The 11,836-nt window shown below is 38.0% G+C and overlaps 1 protein-coding gene across 1 annotated transcript; it reads left to right on the forward strand.

Moving 5' to 3' along the window:
- The first annotated feature begins 1,499 nt into the window (after positions 1-1,499).
- On the forward strand, positions 1,500-9,152 carry lratd2a (LRAT domain containing 2a). The gene has a single exon (XM_088090383.1). It carries the CDS (start codon positions 2,014-2,016, stop codon positions 2,836-2,838), a length of 825 nt encoding a protein of 274 aa, XP_087946509.1. The 5' UTR covers positions 1,500-2,013; the 3' UTR covers positions 2,839-9,152.
- Positions 9,153-11,836: the final 2,684 nt, after the last annotated feature.

Below are 11,836 nucleotides of genomic sequence, written 5' to 3' on the forward strand. Positions count from 1 at the left end.
GAGAGTTTTTTTTTTCTGTTGAGACACGTCCTCTGTCATATCTACGACACTGGATGACTTTGCAGTCAGTTTGTAATCGGTCCCTCCAGTGGGCTACTCAGCTCAGTGTTGGGGTCAAACTCAGGTTCATCCGCTCTTTTTAAGTTCGTGCCTCTGTCTGTCTCTCATCTTCACAGAGTCGAACATTTGTTTCTATCTCCGGCCTGTCACACGCTCATACACCTCAGCATCTCTCCTAGTCTCTCACTCACAGGCATACCATTTCCAGGACAGGTGTTTTCACACGGAGGCTGCTGCAGCATGTGCCATTTTTGGGGCATACTGAGCACATTCCCCTTGCCTGTGGGATACAGTGGTGAGAAAATAGCCAATAACTGAGAGCAAGTCCCGGGCAGGCCACAAGCCACTACAAATGTAATGGAGACATTATGGTCCCACCAGGAGATGGCGAGGAAGCAAATGACTGCGCAGCTTCAGTTCATTCAAGGACAGACAGGTGGTCAAAACAGTGAAAGATCTGCAGATGTTAGACCCCTCACAGTCCTCCTCGCTGTGTGGGGTTGTAATTTTGTAATAGGGCCACATTCAGCTACTAAACCCAGCATGGAGGTGTGCTTACTCTGCATTTTTCTGTGTACTGAGTTTTTAACCACAAAGGGATTTACAAAAAAATACAGTCAAACAAAAACAACAAAATGAAGAACTAAATCAAATTAAATAAAATGCAGAGAATTAAATCAATGAAAAAAAATAAAATAGATGACTATATAAAATAAAAAGAAAACTTAATACAAGAAAATACAATAAACCTCATGAATTGATAAATAAATACAAAAATTGATCAAATAATATGAGCATAACTAAACTAAAATAGAGTGATAAATAACATAAAAATTATCATTTGAATAAAATAAGAGAATAAATTGGTCCTTATAATAAATCAATAAATAAAACAAAGTATGACCCATAAAATAAAATGAACATAGCCAACAATATAGATGGATAATTAAGATAAAAAATAATCAGCTAAATACAATTGACAAGACCTCATAAATTAAACAATAAATAAAATGACAAATAAACAAACAAAACGTTGAAATAACTCGTCAAGAATAAAAAAAAACAAATCTTAACTTAAAAATGATGATACTAAAAGTAAATAAATAATGATGCATTAATTATTAATATTAATATCGATATTAATAAATAAATAAATAAAACACAGCCAAACATAGAAAGCTAACTAAATTTATTACAATTCGATAAGATAGCTAACTAAACTGAAGTAAAATAAATAAAGAAACATTATAAGATCATTCAGAGAAAAGTAGCATAAAAAAAACACCCCAGTCATGAATTTTTGTGTTTTATTTGAATTAATACCAATCATAAAAAAAGTTTTACGCTCAAACTGTTGCGACAAAGGCACAACAACTTTTAACGCAATTTTAGTCTTCCACGGAGATGAGGAGCGGATATTAAAGCTGCGGTGATGAAATTACGCGCACTTCCGCTTTAAACGCGGAGCTGTGTGTGGCTGGAGAGAGACGCTGTGGCGATGCCGAGCCCCAGATCAGCCCTCAGTTCACCGCCCGGCAGGATCTCTGCTGCACAGTGCGCAATGTGTGCGCCGTCAGCACAGATGACTACTTCATAAACACACGAGCAGTCCCGTGTGTCGAGGATTTGGGATTTTAACTGTGGTGACAGTCGGCGGACGGAACTTTACGCAGGGAAACAGCAGGTGAGTCTACACCTGACGGATAATCTGAAACCACTTTGTATTCTCCTCCCAACTCCACTTGTTGATGGGGCACTAATAGGCTCTCCCGGCGGTCACACCACGGAGATACTCTTATGCGTAATTTGGATTAAAAAAAAAACCAAAACCTGTCCGACGACAGGACGAAGGAAGTTCTAACCTGCGAGGTTTTGTGGCAGATGGTGGGGATGTTGTAACAGCTCTCGGCATCAGATCGTATTACACGGGGCTGCTACCAGGTGAGGAGCGGCATGGGGAACCAGATGGACAAGCTGTCACATTTAAGTTACGCAGAAGTTCCCACAGTGGACCCGAACGGCGTGGACACGGAGGACGGTCCGCGCATCGGCGTCTCTTACATATTTTCCAACGACGACGACGAGCTGGAGGATGGCTGCGCGGTCGATGGCACGGATAAGGACCCGAATCAGGAAGAGAAACAATACGATCAGCGCGATGAGGTGGAGTGCGCCGTCTACAACCGCGATGAATGCATTTACGAGAAGAGCGTCAAGTCCGCCAGCCTGGAGGTTTATTCCCCTGAAAATCTACTCAACAAATGCAAAGCGGGTGACCTGGTGGAGTTTGTGGCCACGGGTCAGTTCCCGCACTGGGCTGTGTACGTGGGGGACTTCCAGGTGGTGCACCTGCACAGAGCCGAGGTGAAAAACAGCTTTTTGACAGACGCGAGTCAAGGGAGGAGGTGTAGGATTGTGAACGACTTGTACAAATTCAAAGCTCTGAGTGCGGACATGGTGGTGCAGAACGCCATGGAGCAGGTGGGGTTAAAGGACCGAGAGCTGAGCTGGAGGAACTCCGAGTGCTTCGCCGCCTGGTGCAGGTTCGGCAAGAGGGAGTTCAAAATGGGCGGGGAGATACGGATAGGCAAACAGCCGTACAGGTTGAAAATCTTCATGTCGGACAAACACTCGCACGTGCTGGAGTTTCAGAGTTTGGAGGACATGATCATGGAGAAGAGGAGGAACGATCATCTGGGCAGGACAGCCGTGTTGCAGGAGCTGGCCACTCACTTCAGCAGCGTGGACGCGATCAAAAGTGAGCCAGGCGCTGACTGATGGATGCCCTTTGGATGCTCTTCAAAATAACTGCTTTGCAAGTAGAGTAGCCTTTACCAAACCCACACCCTGCTTTAATCTACACACTGTAAAATCTGACAAGTTGATTTTACTTCTAAAATGTTGGAAAACTATTTCCCTGGGAAAAAAAAGAAAAATAAATATAAATATTAGTCAGTTACTTGAGTTAAAGTATAGATACTACTGGTCACTCCAAATACATGTGAAAGTTGCTGAGTAAAAGTTTTACTTGAGTTAAAGTACTGAAGTACTTGCTTTTTAAAATACTTAAGCATTCAAAGTACTTTTTAAAAATCATCTCAACACATTGGTGAATCTACAGTGAAAATGCTGAGTAAAAATATTTCTAACTCTGTATCACAACCTCACTAACAAATCCATGAAAATAAATTTGACATGGAAATAGCTGAAAAACTTCTGCTACTACAGACACAGACAGTTTTTAAAAAATATGAATCTGGAATTAAGCTAATGCTTACATACGTCCACACGCCGTGAGGTAGTTTGTTGGCGGTAAATAGAACAAACATTTAAAACCATAGGAATTATTTTTAAACTCAAAAATTTTAAACATAAACTTGAGGTACAACATTGCGTAACCAAATACAACCGCCTGCTGATGACCTCTCCTCTCTTCCTGATGACCTGCTCTGTGCACGAGTTAGAGGCACCACCTCTGCAAACAAAACCATCCACAGAACTGTATACTCACAGTTTATGGCCTTTTGCATTTTACAATAGAAAAGAAGTTCTACGCTGACTTCAAAGCAAATGTAAACGGTAACTAGAGCCTTTATAAAAATGCAGTGGAGTCAAAAGTCTAATATTTTTCCTAAATGTAGTGGAGTCAAAGTAATCAGTAATCAGTAATCAATCAAAATATTAATGCTCAGGTAAAGTACAGATACTCAAAGACTGCACTTAAGTACAGTACTTAAATAGATGCACTTTGTTGTTGTCCACCGCTGCTATTAGTCTAAAATTATATTTTTATCTCACTGTTAAGTTTACTTAAAACTTAGTTACATTTATTTGATTGAAGTTGTTGCAACTTAAAAATGACAAGTTTAAGTAAATCAGTCTTTCTAAGTTTTAGCAGCTTGAGTAAACCAAGTTTACTGTGCTATATATCTGTATTTGGCTGGTTGCAAACTAGTCAGTCATATTTGTATTTTCTTATATATGTTAACTAAACAGAACAGACCTCTTAACTTTGTCATTGGCAAAAACTTAGAAAAAACAGTCAATTTTAAGTTTCAACAACTCCACAAAATGAAGTAAATACAGCTAAATTTGAGTAAACTTCACAATAAGATATAAAGTACACATAAATTAAGATTAATAGTTTTATTTACTTTAGTTTTTTAAGGCAGTTGGTTTCCATGATTGACATAAGTAAGATCAACTCATCAGATTTTACAGTGCAGGCCTTCTTCTCTTTATTTTATTTGAACTGAAGCACACATATCTACATGGACATTGCTATTTTAATTGTTTTCACATAACAATGTCAATGCCTTAAAGCCACAACCATCCTCAGATGCTTAATGGCCTTAGCGATTCTGAATTCAATTATCTTGGAGGAATGAAATTTAAATTAAATTTGTAGCTCTGGCAGCCCCTCCACACTGAATGTATAGTTTTATAAAAAGCTTTACACATCAGACTGTCATGATTCTGTAAGTAGAGTGAATGTCTCTCTATTCATAGTGTGTCCTGTTACTTGATCCTTGTGTGGTTTAGCTTCATCCCTCACACAGGCAGCCGTAGTGTCAGAGCTGCTCGCTGAATACAAGAAGGATTCGTTCTGCCTTTAAGGGTAATTCTCACACCAGCACATGTCAGAGGAAATGTTGTGGAGCTGGTCTTGTGTTACACGGATCAAAGTCTGTCTCAACTGTACCCAAAGTTCAAGTAAACCATGACACCTTGTCTTTTTTTGAAATGTGTCTTCTGTCATATTGTTTTTCTCATGCACACAAGAATTTTATCTATTTCTGCGTGATCAGCTAATACTGGGTAAATGTTCTGTGTGGATACAATGCTCATTCTGTCATCTTCATGTAATCTCAAAGTGTTTTTTTTTTTTTTTTTTTTAGAAATTAGTGTAATTTGTTGGATTTGAAAGGTTAATTGTTTGACCTGCTGCAGTTGGAACATTTTCTAAGTTGTTGTCAAAACAAAGAAAAATGGATTTTAATTTTCTTCTCTACAGACATCTAATGAAAGATTGTAGTTAACTTGGTTAATGATATAAAAATAGTTGTGTTGTTCAGTATTTCTTATTTAAGCTGCTTTTTTTTAAATTGAAGGCGCATGATTTTACCCCAAACTTTATGTCAGTAAAGTGGTAATCACTTTAAATAGATATCTCAGAATCAGAAATACTTTTATTGAACCCCAGGGGGAAACTGGGACATTTGTATAAGTACTGTATGTAGACTCTGTAGGTGATGGGACAAGATTTAAGTGTTGGAAGTGTTTTGGTTTCTGTTTGTTGTCTGAGTTGTACTAACCTAATCACGTTCAAACAGCAGGTAAACAGAACTGGAGAGGCAGAACATATTGGCCAAAATCTCTGAGCCCATCGGCTATAGTCTGATGACCTAAGTTAGCTTTGTATTAACTTGTAATTTTTTTTTTCTGATTTCAAAAATGTAAATATAGTGAGGCGAAATGCCAAGCAGACAAAGCACAGAGTGAAAAACCAAAGCGAACATGCAGTTAACCCTTTGCAAACAGTAGCTTATAACTCCTGCATCGTAAACCTTTGAGGAGCATGATTTTCACATATTTCTTTGAATTTGCCTGACTATTATGAAAGAAACAAGCCATTTTCAACCTTAGTTTTTAGACTATATATACATGAGTTATCGTGAGCTAGCTGTTGGTTTAATCCTGGTAATTTTGGCCTCACAAAGTTGGCTCTTTTTAAAGAAGGCATCCCAATGTAACCTACTTCAGGTTGAGATTGTTTAATACCAAACTATAAACTAAACTAAAGTTTAATACCTACTGAATGCACAATTTCAGTAATCACTAACAGTTTTTACTGCATTTTTTTAAGCAAAAGTGTGAAATCATTTCAGCTTCACCAGTGTGAGGGTTTGCTGGGTTTTTGTCTGTTTTTTTTATATGCCTCTGTGTGACAGCCTTGGCTGGTGGCATTATGTTTTTGGGTTGTCTGTCCATCTGTCTTATTCTTGTGAATGCAAATAGGTTTTCTCTATTTGTGAATGTCTTCAAACTTGACACAAACATCCACTTGGCTCAACAATGGACTGTTTAGATTTTGGTGGTCAAAGGCCACTGTAACCTCACAAAATACATATTTTGCAATAACTAAAGAATTCATGCTCTAGTTATGACAAAGTTTCACACAAAAGTCTAAAAGCATAAAATTATGAAGTGAAGACACATCTTAATGTTCTGCAAAAACACTTTTCTGGCCTTTAGTCAAAGCCATATCTCACGAACAAAAGGGGAGACATTTGGTCAGACACTGAATTAGTGACACTTAGGTGCCCACCTTGAAAGAGTCTAGACAGACATGGACTGTAACTTCAACCTATGTAGTTCACGAAGGCATACAACCATGAGCTGTTACTTCTAGTTTCTAACTGTTAAATAGATGTCTTTGGGTTTTTTTTATGTTGATTAGCCAAAAGAAATATTTTAAAGATGTCACCTTGGATTCTTAGACTCTGTGATGGGCACTTTTTCAATATTTTCTTAAATTTCATAGACTAAACCAATAATCAGTTAATTAAAATAAATAAATAATTACATTAAGTAATAATAAAAATAGTCAAGCCCCACCATCACAATTGTGGGGGAAAGATTGCAGTGATTCTTGGGGCCAACAGCTGACAAACTTCATTAAAATCACAGAGGGGGCCTAAAGCAATATTCCTCCAACATTCCTAGTTGCAGCCCTGCTGACAGGATCCACATATGGACCCGATAACTGCATTAAATTAAAAATGACATCCTCATCATAAAAGGAAAATAACCCTCTAAATTAGCAGCCGTGGTTGGATGGAAAACTTTTTTACAGAGTGTCAGAACCATGATCATTTATGTCTGCACTACAATGAATGTGTGCAGCATTTTTAGACCATCTGCCACCTCCAGTGTTAAACTAGGACCGACCAGAATATCAATAAACAAAATTTTGTTGTCGCATATAAACTTCACTGCATAAATTTTGTAGGTTTCCAGACTTTGTTTTCACTGCGGCCCAGAAGAACACGGGGGAACATTGTTGTACAGAACGTATTTTACAGCCTCAGTGTGATGAAACAGCATTGCATCAATGGGAAGAGTGCTCAGTGTGCCCTGATGATGGCAGTGATAAGCTTATTTAGTTCAACTTTTAGAAGACTACCTGCAGGTTTCCACTGGTGATTCTCTCGCATCACAGCTACCTTTAATAGTTGTTTTGTTTTTCTCATATTAATTTACTCTAATTGGTTTTTTTTTTTCTTTTGAGAGAAATTTAATGTTACTTTCAAGGTTAAGACTGATTTCTAATTTGCTGAAGCAAATCACTTATTAAAAAAAATCAATAATACAAATATTTTCAGCAATTCATCAAATGATCATAGTTTTTAAAGCATAAAGAATGTATTGTTGCACTAAATAGATCCATGTTGCAACAGGATGAGGAAGCAGGAAACCCACTGCTTAAAACCAAAGCCGTCTGACCTACAGTTTCAAATAAATCAGACTATATAACTACGTGGCTGTCAAATCTATAAATAGACATAGTTAATTACAGTATGGTACTATCTGTTTGCTTTAGCTCCCATGTGCCGGGCTTTTCCAGCAGTTTCTTTGATGTTCCTTGCAGCACTGTAATCAAATTAGGCGATGGTAAACTCTCCTTGGGGTCTTGTCAATTTCAGCCTTTCCTAAGTCTATTAGACATATTGATATTGGACAAAGATTTATTTAACAAGACAGGAGTGCATCTGTGCAGATGTTACTGCTGTAGCTGCAGAGGGGGTTTATCTTCCTGTGTGCAAAGATGAGAACATCCTGTGTGTGAGCTGCAGTGCAGAGTTGTGCTGGTAGCAGATCTTGGTTCTTGAGATGTTTAATTTGAACTTTAGACAGATGACCTTGAGTGTGGGGAGGCCAGGTCGGTGCCAGCTGTTTGTGTTTGCTTCTAGCTTCAGGATACATCAATGCAGTGTTGGCCAATCTTTTTGTTTGCAACCACCTAAAGTGAAGTGATGTCTATTTGTGGCCCCTCGTCACAGGTTCTGTCCTCGGTGTGAACATGAGCTGCTTTCTTTCTGTAGCTGTTTGAATTTGTAATTTTGTAAAAAAAAATTTTAAAGGGACAGTGCACGAGTCCACATTTAAACAAATGTAAATGCAAATGTAAATGTAACAAATGTAAAAGAGTAATGTAGTGACATCTACCAGTGAGGTTGCAGACCTCCGGTGTGCCAAGCATGTTGGAGAATTATTATGGTGAATGGCCCAATCCAGAGCCAGTGTTTGATTGATCTATTCTGGACTACTGTAGAAACAAATTGGCAGAATCTGTGGAAGAGGACCCGCTGAACTGCTTATTTTAAAGTAAAAGATACTGAATGATTCTTACTTTTAAGTGATTATAAACAAACATAGCTAAGAATCTAATATTCCATTTCTGCTAATGGATGCCCCTAAATCCTACACATCGGACCTTCAAAGGACTGAAGGGATGAGAAGGAAGATAAAATAAAAATAAATATGTTCTATACCGTCATAGCAACACTGTTGAAATCTCCTTCTTACAGAACTGCCTTCTGTCTGTAATTAAATCCCAAAACCCTCACTGTCTTACAACAAGTGAAAAAATCTTCAGGTAGCATGAGAATGTTCATCTTTTTCCAAAAGAAAGCACAAATAATTCTGTAGAAATGAGTGTCTTTGTAGCGAAACAACAAAGACTAAGGCTGGTTGCTACACTAGAACAGAGAATGATGAAAAATGATGCCAGAAAATACTTAAAAATTGTTATACATAAACTACTTTCTCTACTTTGATAGATTTTGTTCACTTGGCTATAATTGATTTTAAAAAATGTATCAAATGACAACTTAAAAGGTAATGTTGCCAATATTGTGTTGACTGCCCCAAGTGACCAAGGAATCACTTAGTGCAGGTTTAAGGGAATACCTCTACACCAAAATGATCATTTGTGTATTAATTATTCACTCTGTGTTATGTTGAATTCATGAAGAACACTTTTTCATTCACATGCCTCTGTTGAATAAAGAATCCAAAAATTAGGAAAATTCTTGATTAATTGGAGTAACGGGGGTCAGGTTTGGTGTCAGCAAACTACCTGTTATTGTAATGTAATTTGATACATTATTTTTATAAAAATATTGATCCGTTTTCTTCACAAATTCAGTGTAACAGGGCAAGTAACTGTTATACAAATTATCATTTTGGGGTTTAAGTATTCCTTTAAGGACTGAAGTTGTAAAACAAAAAATATTTGGTAAGACAGAGACTTTAGTGATCTTGTGACCCATCAGTTTATTGTGTGAATGCCCCGGGGGGCCCTGAACCTGTTTGAACTACGACATTAATGAACTCTCATCTCTTGCTCTAAGTCATCTGACTAGTTGTTGTTGTCTTTTGCAGTGTTTTTATTGACTTGTGAAGCACTTTATAACACTAGAAACAGAAAGTTGCTTCCAGAATAAACATGCTGAGACATATAAATGCATCCTCATATTGGCTGCTGGTATTGGCTGTACAACTCTTAAATTAGTATAACAAAGTGTGTTTTATTTTTATACCGACCGTTCTTCATGTGGTGCATTGGGAGGGTGCACTGTGCTCTTACAGCTCTTACACTGAAGCAGCATTAACTCCCTCCCAGGCCATTCCTCTTGATGGGATGTGAAAGCTTGGACATGGTAGAGGCAACCCAATTATAATCAACTGTCAGCGCTCGCCTACTGGTACCTCCGCCTGCTGCTGCTGCTGTGTAGGTTTTGTTTCCATAGGATGCTGATGAACTGATGAGATTAGGTGTATTATAAGAAAGCAAGAAATCTGAATTCATGCCCCACTGTGGCTGAAATTCAAAATATCATGTACGAGGTATACAATGGACGAGGAGTACAAAGTAGCATTTTAACAAGCCTTGTTTTCATAATTTTATACTCACAGTCAGAGACAATTTGTCGCCCATCTGTCTCCGCATATCTATGCAGATTAATTAGATGCACATTAACATTAACAGCCAAAAAACAGAAGTTTAAAAACGTGTTTGAGAGGCTCATCTTGAGGTGGCCTGTTTCTCATTCTCATCACATAGCTGATTTAGCTTTGGATAAAAAAGGAAATGCTCCAGTTTGCTGTTATGCAGACAATAACAAAAGACTTGGCACGCCATTAGAGACCAAAACATAATAGTTAAGAGATTTTTTTCTGTTCATAAAAAGCCCCAAAAGGCTTTTCAATACAAGAGCCTAGAGACTTTAAATTTAGAGTCCATAGTTTTTTGTGTTGATTTAGTTACTGTGCATCATAGTGCTCAGTCTTTAAGACAACCTTAACATGGCCCTTATATATTCAGGACATTGTTTTCAGGCATTTTATTTTACTTAAAAGAGTCATTAGACATTTTTGGAAACAGGCTTATTCTACTAAGAGTTAGATAAGATGATCAATACCCATCTAATGTGCAACTTCCTATAGTTTCTACCAGTTGCCTGGCAACTGCTTCTGACCAGGAAATAGTCTAGCACATTACCATGCGTCTTAATTTTATGCTTTGGTTTTTGTACGGGTTAAACAATGAAATATGATGCATTGATTTGTGAGCTTCAAAGTTGCTGGTTGGTGGATTTTATTCCTTTTGGACAGAGCCAGGCTACCTGTTTGCCCCCTTTTCCTGTATTTATGATAAGCTAAGCTAACCATCTGACATAAGAGTTGTATACATTCTCATGAAGCTCCAGGCAAATATTGTAACCCACTGGCTACTGTCTGGTGTTGATACAGCATTGAGGGCAACTGCTAATATTTCTGGGGTCCTGGTATAGCCAGCACCAAAATGGTGTCTCTGTAAAAGGGACAGCTGGCAGGACACAACCATGGGCATGATGGGTGTGATGTTTTGACTCATGTGTGCGACTCAGCAGTTAATAGCAACCACAACTGTCAGTTTAGGAGCTCCTTACCCTCCAAGCAGAGAGTGATATCAGCTGCCACGTACTGGGGATGGTAAATGACTGTTATTAACATGTTGTGCCGTTGTTATTGTTTAGCCAACACATATGTTATACGTAACATTAGAGGCCGATGCTGTTGTGTTACATGTCATGCCCATCATGCTTCTTCTGTTTCTGCGATGCTGGCATGTTGTATAAAATCATGCTGCCGTTGTTTGTTTCTGCATAAAAATGCAAAAATGGCATGAAGAAGGCATTTGTAGCGACCGTATTGCGCAGTCTCTATGTATAAAGGCCATACCACCCGGAGCATGGCCAATCTCATCCCATCTAGTTAAGGCCAATTGTGTATAGTTCGAAAAGTAACCTGAGACAGACATTTCAGCTAATTTCTGTAAAGAGATATCTGCATATGAACACTGACAATTAGTAAAATGTTGATAAATTGCTAAATTGTTGTTGCTAAATCACAGCCTATGGATCCCAAGATTGCATTTTGGCCAAAGCCAGCTCAAATGTGATTGGTCAGTACTAACCAGACTAAAACTGATCAGAAACAGAAACCAAAGAGCTTTCAAAACCAAAATCTTGTCCCATTTCTTACATGTTCTGCATACATTTGCAAATATCTGTTTACGCATATGGTTAACTCTTGGCACAAAAAACAAACATGCATATTTCTCAAAATGCTGGTACTTATTTCTCCATTTATCAAGAAATATGTAATCAGTGCTGGAGCATATAAAATGAAGCTTTTTTTGTTATTATACAATGAGACACCCAGACAC

The sequence above is a fragment of the Plectropomus leopardus genome, chromosome 17 (genome assembly GCF_026936395.1).
Source record: "Plectropomus leopardus strain MGB_pleo_1.0 chromosome 17, ASM2693639v1, whole genome shotgun sequence".
In the NCBI taxonomy this organism is placed as follows: Eukaryota; Metazoa; Chordata; class Actinopteri; order Perciformes; family Serranidae; genus Plectropomus; species Plectropomus leopardus.